Source organism: Doryrhamphus excisus, linkage group LG19 (assembly GCF_037039965.1).
Source record: "Doryrhamphus excisus strain RoL-2023G ecotype Guam linkage group LG19, RoL_Dexc_Guam_v1.1, whole genome shotgun sequence".
Classification (NCBI taxonomy): domain Eukaryota; kingdom Metazoa; phylum Chordata; class Actinopteri; order Syngnathiformes; family Syngnathidae; genus Doryrhamphus; species Doryrhamphus excisus.
In genome coordinates, this window is record NC_136375.1 from 11,600,183 (window position 1) to 11,623,321 (window position 23,139).

The 23,139-nt window shown below is 44.5% G+C and overlaps 2 protein-coding genes across 2 annotated transcripts; one reads left to right on the forward strand and one right to left on the reverse strand.

Annotated features, from left to right (window-relative positions):
* The first annotated feature begins 157 nt into the window (after positions 1 to 157).
* snx17 (sorting nexin 17) lies at positions 158 to 12,915 on the forward strand. The gene is made up of 15 exons (XM_058056922.2): positions 158 to 694; positions 2,953 to 3,027; positions 4,226 to 4,343; positions 4,972 to 5,036; positions 5,912 to 6,022; positions 6,100 to 6,190; positions 6,802 to 6,889; positions 8,161 to 8,230; positions 8,304 to 8,396; positions 8,720 to 8,923; positions 9,944 to 10,072; positions 11,042 to 11,119; positions 11,250 to 11,324; positions 11,404 to 11,445; positions 11,721 to 12,915. The coding sequence occupies exons 1-15, from the start codon at positions 635 to 637 to the stop codon at positions 11,838 to 11,840; spliced, it is 1,419 nt and encodes a 472-aa protein (XP_057912905.1). The 5' UTR covers positions 158 to 634; the 3' UTR covers positions 11,841 to 12,915.
* Positions 12,916 to 14,053: 1,138 nt separating this feature from the next.
* On the reverse strand, positions 14,054 to 22,674 carry znf513a (zinc finger protein 513a). The gene is made up of 5 exons (XM_058056921.2): positions 22,525 to 22,674; positions 20,761 to 20,885; positions 20,535 to 20,669; positions 16,523 to 17,272; positions 14,054 to 15,127 (listed from the first exon to the last, which is right to left on the reverse strand). The coding sequence occupies exons 2-5, from the start codon at positions 20,798 to 20,800 to the stop codon at positions 14,244 to 14,246; spliced, it is 1,809 nt and encodes a 602-aa protein (XP_057912904.2). The 5' UTR covers positions 20,801 to 20,885; positions 22,525 to 22,674; the 3' UTR covers positions 14,054 to 14,243.
* Between the last annotated feature and the right edge of the window lie 465 nt (positions 22,675 to 23,139).

Genomic DNA, 23,139 nt, shown 5'->3' on the forward strand with positions numbered 1-23,139 from the left:
ACAAACCCAGTGAAACACATGACCTAGCTGACAAATTTAGTCACTTTACTTTGTAACATATTTTTTCCGGTATTAATTTTGATTTTAAATCTACAGTAGGCAAGGGGGACAAGTAAAGTCACAAATTCCAACCGTGACCTCCGCCCCCTTGAATGTGAATGGTTTCGACCATGGAGTCTGTAGGAACCAGCTGCAGCTTCCAGCCACTTAGCTACATCTGGTTAGCGAAAGTGGATGGCGCAATAGTTTAGCATTTTAACTCCTTTTATATTAAAACTCAATCAAAAGTGTTTAAAACAGCATTTAACGTTAGCTGTGTTGAGGGTGTGATAACCAAACAGTCGCGACATGGCTGCTGTGGTAGTTGTAAAAGTTTAAAACTGACGTGTGAGAAGTTTTTTATGTGAAAGCTAGCTTGTGTGTGGAGTTTCACGTCCAGTCGCCTCCACATCACCCTTAACACGGCTGTATTGAACCGAGCAACCGTGTGCATCCCTTTATCCCTCTACTCATCACCGCTGTGGATTTTTATATCAATTTTTATTTATTTTTGTTATTTTACTCTGGACAACTGTGGCGTCTTGAGCATCGTTAGCGGGAGTGGCGTTCAAGGACCTCTGGCTTGGAGCTAAACATGCATTTCTCCATACCCGAAACAGAGGTGCGTTCGGGAGAAAATGGATCTACCTATGTGGTGAGTACCAACGATTTAATTTTTTTTTTAACTCTGACGTGAGGTTTCAAGCTAGCACCGAAGGCAGCGTGTGCTTGTGTGGATGAGCTCATAGCCTAATAATAATAAATAGAAAACATCTGTCGCGCATCATGCTAATGGGGAGACAAATGTAAGGACATAAAATATAGGACAAACGCAGTTTTTGTGCTTTCATTTGGTTGCACAAAATGGTTTTGGGCACTGTTGAGCCACAGAATATGTATGACAGACCACGGCATTAGGTAGACCACCTATTAGAGCCAATACAAGAGCTAACATTTTGGTTTTATTAGGGACAGAAAAGGGGTTATAGTAGTAATAATGCACCACAATAATAAATATTAAATTGATCTTGCATTTGGTCCAATAGGATTTGTGCAGGTGTACCTAATTTTATGGGCATGAGCTGTCAAAGACACCTGAAGAAACAAAGGCTTAAATCCCTGCTAAGGTTATTTTGCTTCCATATTCTTTAACTGAATAAACATATTTTTGCATGCATCTGATTTAAGCAATGGCAGTCCGTGTGCACATGCTATTGTGTTGCTAGGGAACTGCTGTCAAGCTTTGGGGAATAGCGAGAACCGTCATGGCCAACAGTGTTAACTGTTAGTAACCTTTACTAACTGAGAAATTATCCACCCTCCCGTTAGCAGTCGTCTGACCGCCACGGTGACCCTCCAGCCAGCCCGCAGGAAGGGACTTTGCTTGCTCACAGTGCTGAGAGGCGAGCCCTGTGTTTGAGTGTACCTTGGAACCGGTGGCTGCACCACTGGATCTGCTGACTGTGCGTTTTCTGCAATAACAAGGGCAGCAAATGCAACCTCCAAAGATCACCATTAGCAAAATAGCAACAATAGTTATACACACTAATGTCACAATCCATGTCTGATTTAACTGTAAAACCAAAACAGGGTCAGACATCCTGCCTAGTCACGCTTCCTTCCTGCCTATATCATGCACATCTTTTTTTTTTTTTTTTACTTTTGCTTCTCCCTCTCTCCTTTAACCTCCCCCCTACCACTCTCGAAAGGTCTGTCACTTCTCTGTCGCATAATTTGCAGTCTGGAGTCCTTCCCATCTGCTTGTTTGGACAGATGACTCAGGATAAATATTCAATAGAGGCGGTGGGGAGAGGAGATTAAAGCACCCAGCGTCCCTTGTCACCCCAATGGGGGCGAAATCGGTTGTTTCTGCATGCAGGCGGAACGCACTTCCTGCGATCCATGCAAGTGTACGCAGCTCCATGGGGGAGGAAAATATTACCATCCAAAACAAACACCCCTCACATTTTCAGCAAAGATATACAGTATGTATTACAGCATATTCTCTCAAGGGGTAATACTATAGAAAGTAAACTTGTACTCTGCAGCTTGTAGCTGGCAACACAAGTGAGTAGCAAGGTAATTGTCGTTCATGGTGGTGGTAGCTTCATGGTTTTGGGCTGCATGAGTACTGCTGGCACTGGGGGAGCTGCGGCTCATTGAGAGGACACATGAATTCCAACATGTACTGAGACATGAGTGGAAGTTTTCCAACATAAGGAGCCCCACCATCACCACCACCAAGGACACAATGTGGACAAGTTCACTATGAGGTGGACTCTGTGTAGAATAAAGGCTGTTATATTCTGCAGCTAAAAGGCTTTTGTAAGTCCAACAATGGAAATAAGAATATTTAATATTTTGTGGTTTCATTGAAATGGGACATAAAAAGTGTGTGCTGTGATCATAGTTAAAGCCAAAATGGCTCCCCGCTTGACTCCTTTTTACAACCATTCATTTCCATTTTTATAACAAGAGCAACAACACGCCCGGCAGCCAATTATGCACAAAGTAGTCTAATACTGTAAGTGCTTGAAGAGATTTTGAGTCCTTGTTAAGAGCTGTTGAAGGACTTTGTCGTAAATTTTGAATATTTTGTTGCGGTCCGCTTAATGTAGAATCTGGCCTCGGCTTTTTTGACTTGGAGACACTTGGCTTGGTGACTTTATGAAGGAGAAAACAAAGACAGAATTCCTCAACCTTAAGTCTCTGGCCGCTGTTGCACAACATGACAGGAGGAATGGTGGAAAATGTGATGCAAGGTCCCTTCTTCTGCTTTTTTCTAAACTATTTGTTGATTCCTCTTCAGGGGGGAAAAGAGGCATCAATGGGTTCATCTGTTGAGATGTTTGTCTGGCGTGAGTTCTAATGTGTCATTTTGTTATGCTGTCTATACGTGTGTCCCCCCCACAGGCTTACAACATCCATGTCAATGGCGTGCTGCACTGCAGAGTCCGCTACAGCCAACTCCTCGGCCTACACGAGCAGGTTAGCCCAAATCTTTTTTTTTAATGTACAATTATGATAATGAGGATGACATTGCATTGGACATGCACTTGACAACGTGGACAGAGATCATTTTTAAGTCCTCAGTAGGACATGTTTTTATTTTAATAATGATATGGAGTGCATGAGAAAGTGGAAAGGAAACCATATCTATGCTACATGATAGAGGTGAAAAAAATATTCTCTAATTTCATGTGGAAGTGGATTCTTATGTTTAGAGGAAATACATTTGAGGCAAACTGCTTAGCTTGCGAGCTTGCAGCCGTCCCGAGTCCCTGCAGAATAATTGTTGAGCAATGTGTCATAAACAAAGAACAATCGGAATGTAAATGTGACTTTAGGGGTGTTATATCATATCTACAGGGCTCTCTAAAGTTGAAAAACTGTATTTAGAAGGTCATAAACAATTGTTTTATGTTCTAACTACAAAAATATTCCATTTATTAACACTAAATCCTATGTCACGGTCAGGGCTGTACTACATTTCAGCAACGTTTTTTAATGCGTGAATTGAAATGATGGAATATGTGCGGCCATAGTCAAAACCAAAATTGTTGCACACCAACATGTTTTTCTGTGTGGATAAAACTAAGCACGTGCCACCTTAAGGGAGATTTATTCTTCAAGCCCGCTTGCTGTCTCGCCATGATAAATAAGCAACCAAACTTCACCATCTCTGTCCTCAAGTCATCCACTCTGACAGTTACTGTTGCCCGGCAACAGGGTGTGTGTGTGTGTGTGTGTGTGTGTGTGTGTATATGTATGAGATCTATACTCTTTGGCATCCTGTAGAGCAAAGACTGAAGCTGATGCTGTTGTGTTAATGACCTGTCTTGTTTAAAGGACATGTTTGTAAGAAGTCACGCTTCTGTAAGATGGAGGCGGGGTGGATTGTCTACACACCGTGTCAAACCCTGTGAAACTAAAATGACTATTTTGCGTATTTTGTCATGAGACTGCACAAGAACAGGGTTTAAAATACAGATGTGATTCATGAAAGAGCGCATGAATGTGGCTCATAGAGTGGAGCGAATGCACAACTGCAACCCCGTGCTTGTGTTTAATCATGCACGTTTGCTTTCACAGATTGTTTTAATGGTAGGGAGGAAGGCCGAAGGGATAAAAAAAAGTTTCACGATTACTCGCTCGGCCTCACAAAGTCTGCTTTGTCTCCCCACAGATAAAGAAGGAATACGGCAGCAACGTGGTGCCGTCCTTCCCCCCGAAGAAGATCTTCACTCTGACGCCTGCCGAGGTGGAGCAGAGGCGGGAGCATCTGGAGAAGTACATGCAGGCGGGTGAGTTGTTTATCGGCGTCGCTCCACAGGTGGCGCCTTCTGCTTCCACTTGTGTCTGGGGTTGTTTGTGTCTTGAACATCATGACGGCGGACCACTTGACGATATTGGTTTTGGCAATTTTTTCCCACAGCAAACACATTTAAGCATATTTCTGTCACAAGTCTTGTTGCAGCTTTCAGAATAATTCCAGCTTTTACATCATTTCCGAAAAAAACAGGCCGTTCATCTCTTTCTTTTTAATCCTATTACTCCAAACCTTATGCTGAACCTGCTGTGTGCACAAACAAGTTTGTGGAAACTGGCAGCCCGGACGCCGAAGGTCTGTTTTAATCCTCTCAGCGCCGGCGGCCACGGCAGAACAAGGAAGCGTTGTTTTGTTATTTACCCACGGTCCCTGAGCGTACGTGCACGGGTTGTTCTTGGCGACAGGATGGCTTGGTTGCGTCATGGCGTGGAAAAAAAGAACAAAAAAGAACCGTCACCAGCGGGCCGTCTATCCTCATCAAACTCCAGCATGTAATCACGCACACGTTTATTGAACCCGCATAAATGGGACACGATTAACTCTCCTGTGGGGGGGGAGTTTTCACATGCTGCTTGACTCATTGTTTCCTCCTTTTTATGCAGTACGCCAGGATCCACTGCTTGGAGCCAGCGAGTTGTTCAACAGCTTCCTAAGGAAAGCACAGCAGGTCGGTACCTTGCTTGAGTGACACCCACCCGGGACACAACATTAGGAACACGTCATTTATCACAACGGGGTGTGGATATGCACGCTAATAATGTATGCATGTATTCGGAATGGGGCTCCAGGTTGTGTTGTCATCCTTCAAGCTGTGGTGGCCTTGGTTGCCAGGCGGGCATGTAAATCCAGTGACCTTGGCGGAGGGATTCATCCATCTGCCTCCACTCTCGTAATTAGAAAGCGCCACCACTTGCGCCCCGTCCCCTCCAGTCCTAGTGTTTTGTGAGGACAGAAGGTGCAGACTAGCAAAAGGAGCATTCCAACTGTGGAAGGTGGAGACTAATTAATACGATAAAAGCTGTCAAATATTCACAGATCCAGGCACCGTCAGTCTTTCATTGATTAGTAATACATGGGCATAGACCACTGCAGAGTCGTCGTTCAAGAAGGCACATAGAATATTGTCTTCTAGGGCTATAGACTCTAGTTTTTCATCAGAAAAAGGGTTAGGGTAGCCGTTACTACTTTTTTCCATTCTTTAGTAATCAGCGGTACAACAAAGGTAAATTTGAGCAAAATTTCAGTTCTCAACAACATCAGTCGCCTGTCCATTGTTGTGTATGTGTTGCACAGTGTTTACATGCAGTGGTCTGAGGTTGCAGCGACGGCTGATTTTACATCGTCATTATCCGCCAGTCACAGCGAGGTGCATCAAATATGTGTGTTTTCTGTTTATAAAATACCGGTTCCGACACTAGCACGGTTTATATTTTAAGTACTGTTTTGGCATCGGTAACGATGCCCAAGGCGTCCCCAAGTTGCTTTTCCTTAGTTAGAATTTCAACATGACTGTCACGTCCGCTCTGTGTGCGTCTTATCCAGGAGACGCAGCAGATTCCCACAGAGGAGGTGGCCCTGGACATCTGCCTCTCCAACGGCCAGAAGGTCACGGTCAACATTCTTAGCTCAGATCAGACAGAGGACGTCTTGGATGTAAGCATGCTCGTGTGTCGGCTCTTTGTGGTCGCTCAGCCTTGAATGAATGCAACTTGAGTTGTGTGTTTTTGAAGGTGGTCGCAAGTAAACTGGACCTCCCTGAAGAACTGGTGGGCTACTTCAGCCTCTTCCTTGTCCGTGAGGGGGAAGAAGGAGGACTAACATGTATGTTAAACAACAGCACACTGTTACACAATCATTCTTTTATCGTTAATCAGTGACCGACCCAATCAGACATTCCATGCACTGAATGTACTGTACACTCAAGTATTAAACTACAGTATCAGTACTCTATCAGGTCGGCCTTGGTGACTCTCATGAGTCTAAACATAGATGTCTAAACACTGACTGAGATAAGACCGATAGTGTTAAAAATACTTAAAGGGGACCTACTATGCTTTTTCCACTTTTCTGACCTATAAATGCAGTTAGAATGTGCTATTCTTTTAGTATCCTCATGTTAAACGATGCCAAATTTGAATAGCCATTTCCCACCACAAACAGTAGGTCTACCATGTTTTTTTATACATGGTATTCCTGAAAAAAGCGTATAATGACCACAGGGTAGAATGAATTAAAACAGACTGTTTTCGCGGGAAACACGAAATCCAAAGAAATACAGCTGGAATAGGTGCAGATTCTGGAAGCGCTAGAAAGCCTTCTGTGCTGATTATTGTGGGTAGCTCCTCTATAGGAGTCCACAACTCGATACAAAGGCCAAATGAGCATAATAGTTCTCCTCTAAAGTCGCTTTTCTTTTACTGTTTCTCTCTCAGTTGTACGGAAGCTTCAGGAATTTGAGCTGCCGTATGTGTCAATTACCAGCCTACGCAGCTCGGAATTCCACATACTCCTACGGAAAAGGTACGGACCATCTTCTTTCCTTTTTTTTTTTTTTTAATCACCTAGGACATTTTTTTGTAATGTTAATGTCCAAAGTGCATTTTATACCTGTTGCTACAGTCACATTGTTTTTCGCATTTAAAACTATCATTATTCTCTGTTTTGTATTAATATTTTTCGGTGTCTGGGAACAGATTAAGGCTTTGGTTTTTGTGTGAGCTTTTTGGAACCGGTTCATTACGAAAAAAACCGTGGGTCCACTGTATTTCAATCCATCCACGGGATAACAAATGACATCTGCTACTCTGTGTTTATTTAAATAAATGAAACAGACTGTTCATTCAGTTTGAGGCCGAGACCACCCAGATTCATTTGTCTGACAGTAATTGGGTTTAGATAACGAAAACAATTTGGCTTGCCGACGTACATGGACAAATAATTGTGTTGGAAGCATTAAGACTGACAGAAATAGGACAGGAGTAGTATAAGGAAAGACAATATCCACTCCTAATTTAAAATTTTACGACCAGTTGGGAACAATTGGAAGAATGTAAAGTACATTTTGCACTGTTGGATCTTAAAGGAGGTTCTAAGTAAAGCTTCAAAAGGCCATAAGAAAAAATTGCAATTGAACTTAATTTCAGGGGAACACTCAGCATGGTCCAAAAGAGTGAGCTAATTCCTCTGGAAGAAGTTCTTTTGTCAAGTGCAGCGTTGTCCTGTTGAAAAAGCCAGTCATTACTACACAAATTAGGGCCTTCATGATGATGGAGAACCTCCTACAACCTCCTATCTCCACATAGCCATCTGCTGTTTGACACCCCTGCACAACCTGAAGCGCCATTGTAGCACAAATTGTTTCATTTAAGGATCATGATGCCATGTGGATGATCGTATTCTTTTTTTTTCCTCGTCTATTCCGCTGTGATGCTAATGCTAACTAGTCGAGCATTTCCTCCTTATTCGTCGACTCTGTACTCGTCTCTTCCTCCATCCTGCCGCCGCTGAGGTGATGTGGATGTTGGCTTGCCTCAAGGGAGCTCTAAAGTCCTGCTGACCTACTTTCACTTTGGATGTGGGACAGAGGGGGAAGATGGAATGTGAATCTGGCAAAGTGGAAGGTGGAGGACTAACAGACCCCCAGTGTACGGGAGCCAGAGAGGGCTTCTTTGTGGTTACAACATTAGGAAAGGTGTCGGCAGTAGACGCCATGTAGTTTTGAAAGAGTGTTTTTGCTTGTTTGGAATTGAAAGTATGTCACGTTTTTTAAAGTTCCCTGTGTTTCTGTGCAGCTATTGGGACATGGTGTACGATGGTGATGTCATGGACAACAGAGTTGGCCTGAACTTGCTTTACGCCCAGGTAAGTCACATTACTTACCACAGGGGTGTGTATTGTAACGTCCATTTGTGTTGTATGTTTTTTGGTCCAATAGACGGTGTCTGACATCGAGCGAGGCTGGATACTCGTCAACAAAGACCAGCACAGGCAGCTCAAGTCACTGCAGGAGAAGGGCTCCAAGAAAGAAGTAAGAACGCAGCACCTTTGGTTCACTTTTGTCGCGTATCAGTGTAGGGTTTCAAAATTACCCTCCCCCTGGGGAACACATTTACGGCAACACACACGAGCATGACTCTTATTTCTGTCTTAAATGACTTATTCTCTTATGTCTACTATATTGGGTAAAAAGGTGACTATAGGGGTGTTAGTTCATGTCAACAGAGCTCCAATATGCCTTTCAGCAATCTACATGGGGAAGGATTCAAACCTCATCTCGCCAGGGATTAGACAGATCCGTATTCTAACCCCCCCCCCGTCCTGTCTGTCTGTGTTTTCTGTCCCCGCTCTCAGTTCATCAACCTGGGCCAGACGCTGAAATACTACGGATACATGAAGTTCGACCCGTGCGTCACCGACTTCCCCGAGAAGGGCTGCCAGGTCATCGTGGGGGCGGGCAACAACGAGCTCAACTTCCACGTCAAGCTGCCCAACGAGCAGATGAAGGAGGGCAGCTTCAAGGTCACTCGTATGCGCTGCTGGAGAGTCACGTCCTCTGTAAGTGTGGGGAGATGTTAAAAACCAGAGACCGGTAACAACAGGCGCCTGTTTTTGCCAAGAATTTGTCCTTTTTTCTCTCTCTCTCTCTCTCTCTCTGTCTCTCCTCTGCTCCTCAACCCTCCTGCTTGCTCGTTGCCTACGTACTCACTATTCAGCCTCATTAGCATAATTAGTCAAACACCACACATTGCATTGCTATGTGTTGTGGAAATTGGTTAAGTAGTTTGCCTGCAGCTCTGCTCCTTTGGTGCATCACTGATCCTGAAGTTGTGTCTGCAAAAACACATATCAATAATGTGAGAGTGTGTGGGGAGGCAAAGCTTCCAGCTCTCAGAGCACGCAAGTGAGGAATAAAGCCCTCGCCCCCGAGGTGCTGCATGCGCCTTTGCAGCACATTGGGTGTTTGTCCTTGTACACATTCTGTCATGTCTTTGCTGCAAGCCTATCTGAACAAACAGGTTTTCCTTTTATAAGAAATAATGGAAGCAGCAATGGTCTGTTCTTGGGTCTGCATGACGAAACCGCAACTGTATGAGCAGCATTTGAAGTAGCATTTGTGTCACTCGAGTGTAAAAAGTAAGTTGGCTAAAGGGGATTTGAAAGATAAATCAATGCGGCTGGATATCCGCTTTGACAGGCGGGAGATACGGCTGCCCATCGGTAGCAGCCTCCTGGATCGATTAGAATCGGCCATAAATCCTTAGCTGAATGGATTGGCGAGACACACCTCGGTATCGCAAGACCAGCAGCCGCTTGACAGGCCGTCTCTCAAATAACTCGAGAACCTGGGCTGCCAGCGCTAATGCTCTGTAGATTCCCATGACTACAGCATATATATATGATATGATATGATGTGCTGTTTTACACATTTGAAAATACTGTAAGAAAACCCCTTTTATAGAATTGGCTTCTTTATTTCATAATGTATCTGTTGATTTGTATCGAATCATCATCAACATCCCTATTAGTGACTCACTGTTGATTTCAACTCAAACAGTCTCCGTTACGTCTTTGCAGCAAGTCCCCGTGGTGAACGGCACCAACAACCCGTGCACGTCATCCAAGTGCGATGTCAAGCTGGAGCTGGCCTTCGAGTACCTGATGAGCAAGGACCACCTCCGCTGGGTCACCATCACCAGCCAGCAGGTACTCTCACAACACCGTGTAGTGTAGTAGTGGTGTCAAACATGCGGCACGGGGGTCTTTTTTTTTTTTTTTTTTTTTTTTACCCCCTCTAAAAATACCGTTACCGTCATTTCCGGACTTGAGAGTGCACCGATACGTAAGCTGCATGTCATATTATGGGATGTTTATTACACAGATTGCATGTAACATGGCTCATGAAACAATAGGGTAGCTTGATCAGGAGATAATAAGATAATAAGACAATTTTGGAATCAGACAGTTCCATAACTTCCGCATAACACTATATTCCTTATTTATACAGTAAACCTCGGATATATCGGATTCAATTGTTCCCACTGGTTTTGTCCGATATAAGCGAAATCCGTTATATGCGTATACCGGAAAATGTCGGTTTTACGCATATATCGGATTTATATCCGGTATATGCGTAAATCGGATTTTATCCGTTCTAAAAAGGCACTTCCTTGACTATGTTTCCAATGTACCTGGACTGGGCAATGAAAAGAGACGTAAGGTAATGAGAATTTAACTTTATTGGACTCTGAGCATAACAAATTGTTAATTAAGCTAGGCCCTGTTACGCCCGTCAGGCCTACGTTATTTCCAATAGTGAGGTTAAGATCTCATTCACTGCTGTGCTAGTATTATTGACGTCACTCACTTTTATATTTGTCCTAAATCTGGAGCCAGGAGAAAGACACGATGCGGCCATCCGATATATGCGAGGGAAATTGGAACGGGACTGGAGATTTTGTCCGAAATAGGCGAAATCCGTTATAAAAAATCCGATATATGCAATGAATTTTTATTGGAAATTCATTACAGAAAAATTGGTTCTTTTTTATCTGTCCGTTGTGAGCGAATTTCTGATATATCCGAGTCCGATATATCCGAGGTTTACTGTATTACCTTGTTATTCATATGACCTTGTCATATGTGCATACTGCATACATATGTGTGTACTTTCAGGCTATTATGATGAGCATCTGCCTTCAGTCTATGGTGGACGAATTGATGGTAAAGAAGTCAGGCGGCAGCATCAAAAAGGTTTGCCTTAAGACGTTTAAGCGCCTTCAATAATAATAATAATCATCATTTCATGTCATAATTAAACATTAAATTGACGTGTCCTTGACAAGCACTTTCCAAGCACCCTGTTTTGTGCCTGCCTCCCTAGATGCTGAGGAAAAGACACAACGGCTCCATACAGCGGCCCGACTGTCAGCAATCTGTCAAGTCGCCCCCTCTACTGGTGAAAAAATGGAAGCACAAGTCATTCTTGCTGCTCACTTTTTGCTAATGAAGCTTCTGTTGTGTGTTCCTCCCTGCAGGACTCCCCTGACCAGAGCCGTGAGCAGATCATCAAACTATCAGTAAGTTGTTATTAAAGCTATCCTATAATAATCTAGCCTTCAACACACTCTTTAATGTGTCTGTAGCTTTAATGCTAATGAGCTATGCTTGCCCCTGCCAGAGTGTGTTTACTCTTCTGCACTTTTTACACACGCTGTAACCCTGAAAAGGGCGTGTAAGTAGATATGAAAATGTTATTGTACAAGCAGAAGGTTCTGGGTATCAGTCTGTGCATCTGTAACGTGTCGCAGCAATCTGGTGCTAAAACAGTCCACCTTTGACTCCCATTCTTCAGACCAAGCTGAGCTCCGTGTCGCTACGAGGGATCAGCGCCTCCAACTCGGCCAACGACATCAGCGGAACAGATTTCCACGGCAACTACGCTTTCGAGGGGATTGGGGACGACGACCTGTAGCTCCCATTTCACCCCCCTTTCCCGCCCCCGCTATTCCCCCTCCTCCTCCCTCCCACCGAACAAAGGTCACACTAACACAAGTGTCTTCATTCCTGCAGGGTTGTAGCATCCACGCCCGCAAGCCCGCAACTGTTAGCGCTTTTGAAGCAGCCGTCATGTGATGCTTTTCAACTCGTGCATTTACAGCCATTTGTGGTACAATTCACGTACGACCACCAGCAGCGTTTATCCGAACCGCCCACTAGCAAGAGCAGCCGCGTGTCTGGCTGAGGGGCGGGGCTACGTGCCAAAATGAACAACATCATCACTTGTGACGACACTCTCAATAGACACTAAATTAGGCACACCTGTGGAGCTGCCGCTCCCGAACGTAATAATGCTCATTTACGGGCCGGTCTGATACCTTACATTGTTATTGTTGTTGTTGTCATGGCAACCAGCATGATATCTCTTAAACGCGCTTGGGTCGCTGCTGCTTGCACTTTGCTCACTTACAAGATATTTCTGCAAGGTGGTGACGGCGGGGGAGGCTTTGGAAATCCATTTTAGCTTTTTTTTTTTAAGGTTTCTCATAAATGCCAAATTATAGTTTACTAAAGCATTTTGCACACAAGATATTATGTCACTTTTTAAATAAAAATGTACATGCAATGAAAGTATTCCGAACATTTACTAATATCAAGTAGCTTAGCGGAGTCCAAATAGAACAAATATAATCTGCCGCTGTGTGTACTATAGAGCAGACATGAACTAGCTAACAGCCATCATTGTTTACATTGTTAGTTTACACTTTTTCATTGTATCTTTTATCAGTCATCGTGCCAATCATCTCAAAGGATTCAGCCAATCAAAGGTGCTTTCGGACGGCGAGCAAAGTTCATGCATTGCTGGCAACAAAATGAACACACGCCGAGATGTTTGTTCTGCCGCGATGTTATTTTTATTTTTTTTGTCTTCTGTCATTCGTGTTTTGCCATGAACGCTCGCAAGGAGGTGCCAAATGACATTTTTTTAAAAAAAGTGCTAGTTTCATTTTAGCTGCAATCTCGGTGGCAAAATAAAACACCTGAAACGATCTTTATTCTTGTTAACTCGTCACTGCTAACAGCTTTGCTTTTCAGCCACGGAACACACTCGCTGGATGTAACAACTCTCCGGAAAAGCCATCGTCAGCTATCGGAACTAACGATCCATTCATCTTCCCTCTGATGGAGCTGGTTGACTTAGCAGGTTTGAAAAGATGTTCTTTATTTTTCTCAAGCTGCTGAGAAAGCTGCGCTTCCAAGTTTTTTCTACTTCTGAGTAATTAAGTCAGGATATTAGGAGGGGTATATTTTAACTGAAACAATGTCATACTAAAAGGAATGTTAAATTGAGACAAACGGTTTAATGAGGAAATCGTAACATTGCAATTTATAAATGCTAATTGTATATATTTTTTTAATTGCTTCCAGAGTGGGAAAATTCCAGCCTGGTATAAGCATATTAGTTAAGCAACATGTAAAGGTGGCATTATTCCATGTCTACAGGACCCCAATGTTAAAAACAGTATTTACAAAGTCATGCCAGCGGCTAACCGCTATAGATGAGGGACTGTAGACACCTAGCTTAGAATATAAGCCTTGCACACAATGAGTCGGCTATATAACATTCAATGCAATAATCTTTATTGTAAAGTCCTGGTTTTAAGGCATTGATGAGACACTGCATAAGGACACGGAACTGGACAAAATTTCCCTTGCATACAATTATAATAATGAACTTTTCATAATAATAAACTTAATTCTTACAGGGGGAAACTACATGGCACATCCACTGAAAACCATCCAATACTGTATATTTATATTGAGTAATACTGTTAGAAAAATAATTGTTACACACATGCTTACTTTCTAATGCCATTTTTTTTGTTTTGTCAAGTAAACAATGGGTTGATTTCACAGTCGGAACATAAAGGGGGACACAAACTACCCCATATAAAGCACAAACATTTAGGACACCACCTCAACTTTAAATCAACTCTTAATAATAGTCTTGAGGGGCTTAAAATAGTTTTATTTCTGCATCGCCCATAAAACAATTCCAGTGGCGTTAAGAAGCACTTCTTTGCTAGCAGTTCATTCCAAGGCACGCCGTCACCAGAGTGCCAATGCAAACAGAGAATGATGCGTTCAAGGACGCATGTACCCTTAATTATTGTGTAGTGTTATGTTTTTGTTTTTTTTAGGCAAAAAGCATCATGCACCACTCCCTTGGGAGTATTTGTCTTTAAATGCTGGAAGTAAAAGACAGCAACGTAGCGGGATGGACACAAAGCACAGCGACAAAAGACAGAAGAGTCCATCCGAAAGGCATCACAATGTTGGGACAAGAGAGGATATAAAGGCTCTGTAGAAAAAGTCTTTAGACCATTTCCAGTTTGTAGCACGAGTGCTGCAATGTCTGAGCGCCTTCTCTCGCCATGTGCGCGGCCGCCCCCGCACCGCCCCTCGCCCCCTTGGCCACATCCTCCTGGTCCCGGCCTCCGGTCATGGGCACCTTGACCCATCCGTCGGTGGCCAGGCCGTGCTTCTTCTGGTGCCGCTTGTAGTTGTCCCAGTGCCCCGTGGTGTAGCCGCACTCCTGGCACTTGTAGGGTTTCTCGCCCGTGTGCCGCAGCATGTGGCGCTTGAGGTTCATGCTCTGGTTGCAGCTGTAGTTGCAGATGGCGCACTGGAAAGGCTTGGCGCCCGAGTGCACGCGCTGGTGCCGCTTGAGGTTGGCCAGGTTTCCGCAGGCGTAATCGCACAGGTGGCACTTGTAGGGCTTCTCGCCCGTGTGCACGCGGTGGTGGCGCTTGAGGTTGTCGAAGTGTGCCGAGGCGTAGTCGCACTGCGGGCACTTGTAGGGCTTCTCGCCGCTGTGCGTCTTCATGTGGCGGGCCAGGTGGTTGGGGTAGTGCGTGAGGAAGGGGCAGGCGGCGCATGTGTACACTTTATCGGTGCGCTCCACAGGGCTGCCGGGCGACGACGACGAGTCTTTGGTCAGCATCTCCAACGTGCACTTGGCACAGATTTGGGCCGACGAGCCGTCCTCATCTTCCAGAACCACACCGCACAGGCGGCACGTGTAAGGGAGGGACGAGGACACGGGGGCGCCACCGCCGCCGCCTCTGCCTGACCTGCCGCCGAGGGCCGGGGTGGAGGACGGCGTGGGCTGTGGCGACCCCCCTTTTAGGCTCTCAAGAACTGAGAGGTAGTCTGCATTCTGGACTGCTAGACTCAGGTGAGCTGAGGCTGCTGCAACCTCTGGCGTGACAGAACAGAAATAGGTTAGAATCGCAAGATTGTAGAAGACCATAATGTAGCCCACAGGGCATCCCCAGGTGCTACAAATGGTAGAAAAAAAAAATAATAGCTGCTACTAAACATGCCTTTTTGATACGCTAAAGTTTGGACAGAAAAAAGGGAAAAATCAGCATAATTAAATGTATTAAATTAAGAATTATGACAATAATGACATATGAGGGATATGAAGTAACATCATTTTAGAAGCATACAATTGAAACAAAGTTTTTTAGTTAGTCGTAATAGTATGACAAACTGAGCAAAACCATTTGTTACAAGAATAAAGTAAATATTATGGGAATAAATGAATAATTACGAGAAGTTGGTGACCATAGGGGTGTTGTTTCATGTCCAGGGGGCTCTAATAAGAGATGGTAAACAGGTTTTCTATTCTCTAACAATGGAAAAATTCCATGATTACTGAATCCGGTTGGGTCTAGAACAGTGGACTTAAACACGCGGCCCGCAGGACACTAGTTTGAGGCCCCCGCCTTGATATGAAAGTTTAATGTTAGTGCGGCCCGCGCAAGTTTGATATGGATGCTGTATGGTATCATGTACCCAGAAAAAATTATTACGTTTGATTAATGTTCATGTTAAAGGTTAAATAACTGTTAATAGTGATCCTCCCTATCCGTGTGGAAGTGGTAAGTTTTTGGCTATTTAAGTTTAAAGGAAATAACTTGAAGGCTACCGTTTAGGTCGCTAGCTCTCTAGTTTGCGAGTTAGCATGTGTCTCAAGACCCTGCAGTTGCGCAATATGTTGTAAATAAAAATAGTATAAATGTGACTATAGTCGTGTTTTGTCATGTCTACAGGGCTCTAATAATGCTTTGTTCATTTTAATCTGAAAAAAAATAATTTGTCTACCCACCAACTATATGTGGTTTCTTAAGTTTTTATTTGCAGTTTTATTATTATTATTATATTTATTTATTTATTTATTACTGATTGATTGATTTTCTTTATTCTTGATTTGTTTATTTATTTTTCATCTTATTTTGTGCAGAAAAATAAAAATGAAGATATTTGAGAACAGTGGAATGTTTTATCAGAGCTTTTAATGTGGAAAATCGGAACCAAAGCACTGAAAAAGTTTGTATATTTTTCTGTTTTTAATAAATGGGTTTTTTTTTGTTTTTTTTTTAAAAAACCTGATGCGGCCCAGCCTTGCCCAGACCCTAGCTCCAGTGGCCTCCAGGTAAATTGAGTTTGAGACCCCTGGTCTAGAATATCAAAGTTATCATCCTTCCATTTTTTTCTTATGTGTCCCTCACTGTAAAAAGTTTGGACACCCCTGCTCCAAACACCAACATCTGTTATTAAAACTAATTTAGTAAAGCAAGATAAACATACCCTTGGCAGCTTCATCCTCCTCCTCCTCACTGGTTCTCTGGCCGGTCATGTGACTCTTGAGGGCGCTGGACCCGCCGCCGGGTCTCAGCGCCGCGTCCTGCCCCCCCGGCCCGCCGGCGTTGGGCGTGTGCATGCGCTGGTGCCTCTTGAGGTTGCCGAGGGAGCTGCAGGCGAAGGCGCAGCTCTCGCACTTGTAAGGCTTCTCGCCTGTGTGGATGCGCAGGTGGCGCTGCAGGTTGACGAGCTGTGCCGAGGCGTAGGCGCAAATGGGGCAGTTGAAGGGCTTCTCGCCGTTGTGCGTCTTCATGTGGCGCTTGACGTGGTTGGCGTAGCGAGACGAGAAGCCGCACTGGTGGCACGAGTGCAGCTTGGCCTTGTCGTCGCCCGACAGCGCCCCGTCGCCCATCCCGTTGGGGATCCCGTCAAGCTGCGAGTGGGGGTGAATCCCGCTCAGGCTTCCGTAAGCGAAGTCCGTGTTTTTGGCGTCCCTGGCGGCTTTGCAGCAGCGCAGGCAGTAAGGACCCACCAGGTGTCCCAGGGGGTCGTCGCGGAGCTGGCCGCAGCCCCGGCAGGACAGATAAGGGGGGAAGGCGGCCTCGGAGCGGCCCATGTGGCCCTCATCCTCCCTTACGTTGTCGGGTGTGCTGCTGTGGGAGTTTTCCGTTTCGCTATCCATGCTGAGCTGGCTGCAGTCGGGGTTGTCCTCATCACACAGAGGGTACACAGAGAAACCGATCTCAGCAGCTACCTCTGCAGGGAACACAACGCACTACTGTAGTCAACAGTACCACCACTACTACTGTAGTACAACATTACTCATGTAGTCACTACTACATTACTCATGGGTGCTACTACTGTACTAGTCAACCACGCCATTAGCCATCTCTCAACTCAGACATTACTAAAGCATCACACACAAGCATCTTAAAGCATATTATTAGTGATACTTTTTCTCTTTTTTTCCCCCTTCTAATATCTTTCAACACCCTCGGCCATCTCTGTGTGGAGTTTGCATGTTCTCCCCGTGCATGCGTGGGTTTACTACGGTTTCCTCCCACATTCCAAAAACATGCTAGGTTAATCGGCGACTCCAAATTGTCCATAGGTATGAATGTGAGTGTGAATGGTTGTTTGTCTATATGTGCCCTGTGATTGGCTGGCGACCAGTCCAGGGTGTACCCCGCCTCTCGCCCGAAGACAGCTGGGATAGGCTCCAGCATCAGCATCATCAGCCCTCATGAGGATAAGCGGTAGAAAATGAATTATTATATTCATTCATTCATTCTGTACCGCTTATCCTCACGAGGGTCGCAGGGGTGCTGGAGCCTATCCCAGCTGTCTTCAGGCGAGAGGCGGAGGTACACCCTGGACTGGTGGCCAGCCTATCACAGGGCACATATAGACAAACAACCATTCACACTCACATTCATACCTATGGACAATTTGGAGTCTCCAATTAACCTAGCATGTTTTTGGAATGTGGGAGGAAACCGGAGTACCCGGAGAAAACCCACACATGCACAGGGAGAACATGCAAACTCCACACAGAGATGGCCGAGGGTGGAATTGAACCCTGGTCTCATAGCTGTGAGGTCTCGACCACCGTGCCGCCTGAATTAATATATTTCTAATTAAATAACATTTTTCTCTATATGTGTATGACTTATTACAGAAGGTATGCTGGCATTACTCAGAGAACTACTCACCTGAATATGTTTGAATTTAGCCAATGGGTTTAAAGCATTATGTATCCATCCATCCATCTTCTACGTTCCTTATCCTCACTAGGGTAGTGGCTATGCCAAATGACTTTGGCTAAAAAAGCGGGGTACACCCTGCACCGGTCGCTATCAGATCGCAGGGTTTAAGGCATTAAATCTCATAATATGACATGGGAAAAAAAAATAACTCACCACCTATGTTCTTTGGCCCATCCAGTCAAACACACGAGGAAAACTACAAAACCCCTTTGAGATGAAAGCCAAAAAGGGACACACCAGAATCGCCGACATCGTGCCTGACATACCTCCTTGCGATGTCACATCACATCAAGCGCTCGTGCTCTCCACCTAACTTGGCCAAGAACTACATTTCATACTCACGCTCTTTTCCGGTCTCTTTTCCCAAGATTGCTGCCAACCGAAAGAAGCTGCCTCCCTCGGGGCGCCAAGACAAAAAGCGCCTTGTTTTCAGAGCGCAGGTAAAAGCCGCTTTCCCCTCAAAGATGTGGACTGAGAATGTGAGGAGAGTCCGGACCACCCCTTGGTCATACACCCCCAACCCCCCAACCATGATTACAGAGCCTGATGATGATGATGATGATGATGATGATGATAGTGTGGCTGCAGCTGATGGTAATGAGCTTTGATGATGATGATGATGATGGGGTAATGATAATGGCAATAGCGGAGGCAACAGCACATGATGATGATGATGATGATGATGATGAATAGATGCCCTCTCATGATGGTGTCCTTGATGGTAATGGTGGTACTTTTTTATGACCCTTATATAATAATGGCGTCAGCCTTTCTCATGCTTTCCGTGATGAAAGCAGCATGTTAGGAAACAACACACGGCGCTCCTCATCTCACGCAGAAGGTACACTGCATTTCAACAATGAGTATGAGTAATCTATGTATTTTGGACATTTCGTCTCCTGTATTATTATTATTATTATTTTTAAACATACCAATACTTTGTAATCCTAACTTTTTAGATTTGCCAAACAATGCTACGGCTAGCTAGGTTTGGGATAATGCCAAAGAGAAGCTGGAGCTTGAAAACCCGCGTCCGTCATCCAAGTTTGTGAACACTTGGCCCCTCCCAGTGAAATACGTAAAGGGGTAAGATGAAAGCGGCGTTCCGCCATTGTTCAGTGAAGATGAATAACAGGTCATAATAATGTTGGGGGGCGGCACGGCGGTCGAGTGGTTAGCGCGCAGACCTCACAGCTAGGAAACCAGGGTTCAATTCCACTATCGGCCATCTCTGTGTGGAGTTTGCATGTTCTCCCCGTGCATGCGTGAGTTTTCTCCGGGTACTCCGGTTTCCACCCACATTCCAAAAACATGCTAGGTTAATTGGCGACTCCAAATTATCCATGGGTATGAATGTGAGTGTGAATGGTTGTTTGTCTATATGTGCCCTGTGATTGGCTGGCCACCAGTCCAGGGTGTACCCCGCCTCTCGCCTGAAGACCCTCGTGAGGAAAAAGCGGTAGAAAATGAATGAATGAATAATGTTGGGAGTGAGAGAGTGACTACAACTGCAGGGAGTAGAAAGGCAAGAAGCCTTCATTCAGTGGAACCTCAGTTAGTGTTTTTTGTTGTTGAAAATTTACGCCACAATGTTGACCGTGTGCATTCTCTGTTTAGCACACGCCTTGTCGTGGTAGTCATACGATGCATGAGTCCATCTGTACTCATTTTGTTTCACCCCTTTTTAGTAGCATCCTATTAGTTAGCAAACAAAAGGACAACCGGAACTGGAGTTGCTTCACGCGTCTAGGATGTCATCAGCGGTTAACATGTTTTTCTATGCATAAAACAATTATCAATGCATAGAAATGATGAATGAAAATGATAAATTAACATTTAATGTTATTTTTACCTTCACTGAACATGTTCCCAAACCTGGAAGGCACCACCTTCCAGTTTTGCCATGACTTATTTATGCAATCCAGTAGTGTTTCTCAGCTTCTTTATCAATATGCTGGCACTTGCAACCTTTTTGGCCTCCATTTTAGCTTACTGAGGTGAGAAACACTACGGAATTCTGGAAACAAACTAATGTCAAAACAGGAAGGTGGCAGTGGTGTTTGATCTTGTTGCCACATTGTGTCTTTGGGGACAACCACATCTTCAGTGAAGGTAAAAGTAACCTTAAAGGGGACATTGTTATGCTCATTTTCCTGGCCGCAATGTGTATTAAGCATTTTAGAGGCTTGTATGTAATGTCACTGGGTGTACCTAATGATGTGTCCATGAATTTACCATATGTTCAAACCAACCTGAAAACTTTTCCAGGCCCAGAAACTTGTCGTCACGATAAGGATCAGCAAAGTGAAGGTCGTGTTCTAGAAGGAAGTCTGTGTCTAATGCGAGGTTTCCTGGAGTTTCGGCAGCTACAACATCTTTAGAATCCGCTGCAGAACAGAAGAACAAGATGAGCCGGCTTCCATTGATTGAGCCGCTTCACAATACAACAACACACCAAATGTTTACGACTTGACTCACACTTGACTGACTGTGGATTCTGCTGTTTTTTTCTTGGCATCTTCCAGTCAGCCTCTCCTTTGTTTGAAACGTCTTCCTGCAGACTTCCACAACCATCACACCAGCGTGGGGATTTCCAAGGAATTCTGTCAAAGACGGAAGGAGACATTTAATGACATCTGCCACTCTCTGCAGTTGAGTGAGCACCATATGAGGTACACATCAGGTGTCCAAGCTTTTTACCCCTCAGAGGGCCATGTACTCAAATTTTACTTTTTTTAAAAATATAGATTTAACGGTAGTTTATGCACACCTTGAGGAAAGTGAAGAAGGACTAACAAATTTGGATTTGAACAAATGTACCTGTTTAGTCCATTCATTCATTCATTCATTCATTTTCTACCGCTTTTCCTCACGAGGGTCGTGGGGGGTGCTGGAGTCTATCCTAGCTGTCTTCGGGCAAGAGGCGGCCAATCACAGGGCACATATAGACAAACAACCATTCACACTCACATTCATACCTATGGACAATTTGGAGTCGCCAATTAACCTAGCATGTTTTTGGAATGTGGGAGGAAACAGGAGTACCTGGAGAAAACCCACGCATGCACGAGGAGAACATGCAAACTCCACACAGAGTTGGCTGAGGGTGGAATGGAACCCTGGTCTCCTAGCTGTGAGGTCTGCGCGCTAACCACTCAACCGCCGTGCCCTGTTTAGTCCAAATCAAATATAAAATTACTACTACCATGTCACTATTGGTTCGGGAGAACCAGAGCAGGGGAGGAGCTACCTGCTGTGGCCCAGCAAGGTACATTGTTATTTGGGCACACACTCCGAGAAGCCAGTGTGACTTCAGAGGCCCAAGCGTTCAGGTTTTCTGTGTTCTTGATGGTCTCCCCCCTGCTCATCAATCGCAGAGCAACTTGCACACAAAATGTCTTCCTCTAAAAGTGAGTGTTTGTTGACAAGTGAGCTCAGAGGAAGCTACGACACGGCGGTTAACGTCACAGGCAATAGAAAGGAGAGCTTGATTTGCTCACCTGCACAGTACAGGTAATCTCCCCACCATAAAAAAAAAACAAGCTGCGGTTCGCAAATGCCCCCCAGGCAGGTGGTTTATTACTAGGTGTGTTACAACACACTAGAGATTTTCACATTACTTTTAAGAAAAGTGCAATAAAAATTACATCTCAATTAATTTTGATTAATTATCATCCCAGGTCTAGTGGCCACTTGAGTTTTTTTTCCTGAATGACAACACTCATTTGACAAGATCTTGTGCCCCCCTTTTAATACAGTACACAGTTTGTTATTGGTGGGGGGGGGGGGGTTAATCAAATGTGGTCATCGATTGCCGCCCGACACCCTCTGCGGTTGAGTAAACATTTTCTCAGCTCACCATATGAGGCTATAAGGTGCCTGCTTTTTGTTCAATTGACGTTAACAAAAGGAGACACTTTGACGCGGTAATTAGACGCTGAAGCCAACCAGCTGGGAAATTCGCACCAGCAAGCGAGACTACTACACTGCAACCCGTTCACAAAAACAGCATGCGGCTAATGTTGACCAGCCTCGGCAGGTTTCCAGATGTGGCCACAAAAAGGTGAATCATTTCACATTTTACCCAACGCGACGGTGGGACACAAACAGACGCCAACAAACAAACAAGCGTCGTCTTAGTTTGTCATGAGCTGTGCTTCTCCGTTGTCAACACACGGCTAAATTAGCCTCGGTGAAGCTAACGTCAACTACAGCGCAAAGTGAGCCACCATGCTAACTTACCTAAAAAGAGAAAGTACTCCTCCCCCCGAGTGGCGTGTTTGTCGCCGCAGTGCGCCCCATTAGCTGCGGCTCGGCTCTCCGGGAGTGCACCACGTCTGGAGATCCGCCATTTCTTCATGAGCCTCGGCGACAAAGAAAGGCAATTAATGCTATTTTTCATAACTTAATTGATTTTCTCATTCGCCCTGTGGTCTGCCGGAGCAGGAACAACAAGGATACTTCCGGTTGGGGCCACTTCACAATTAAAGCGTGCATATGTCGTCACGATAGCATTCGTAGCGTTTGTCCCTTTGGTTGCACCTCACGTCACCCTTTCAGTCATCACGTCTGAGGGCACAATCGCTACAATTAGAGTTTTACATCGCTGAATGACGACAGTACTGCAACATATAAGAAAACATTTTTTTATTCTTTGTAGTTTGTACACTCGCTAGCCATAATATTAGGTACACATATAAACATATAGGCAATAAACACAATAAAGCTGTAATTTCTGAGAATAAACATGAAATAAATACGCTATCCTCGTAACATGGTTTTATAATGTTTGTTAGTTTTGAGTGTTGTCCCAATACTTATTGTAGAGCTATTGGAAAGTCTACTTTTTCCAAATAA

Excerpts from the sequence above, each read along its gene's own strand:
- snx17 (XM_058056922.2), top strand. The coding sequence starts at position 635 with ATGCATTTCTCCATACCCGAAACAGAGGTGCGTTCGGGAGAAAATGGA. Across the intron at positions 6,023-6,099 it reads AGACAGAGGACGTCTTGGAT|GTGGTCGCAAGTAAACTGGA; the intron begins GTAAGCATGCTC and ends GTGTTTTTGAAG. Across the intron at positions 11,446-11,720 it reads AGCAGATCATCAAACTATCA|ACCAAGCTGAGCTCCGTGTC; the intron begins GTAAGTTGTTAT and ends CCCATTCTTCAG.
- znf513a (XM_058056921.2), bottom strand. The coding sequence starts at position 20,800 with ATGCCAAGAAAAAAACAGCAGAATCCACAGTCAGTCAAGT. Across the intron at positions 20,670-20,760 it reads GAATCCACAGTCAGTCAAGT|CGGATTCTAAAGATGTTGTA; the intron begins GTGAGTCAAGTC and ends TCTGTTCTGCAG. Across the intron at positions 15,128-16,522 it reads GGAGGATGAAGCTGCCAAGG|AGGTTGCAGCAGCCTCAGCT; the intron begins GTATGTTTATCT and ends CTGTCACGCCAG.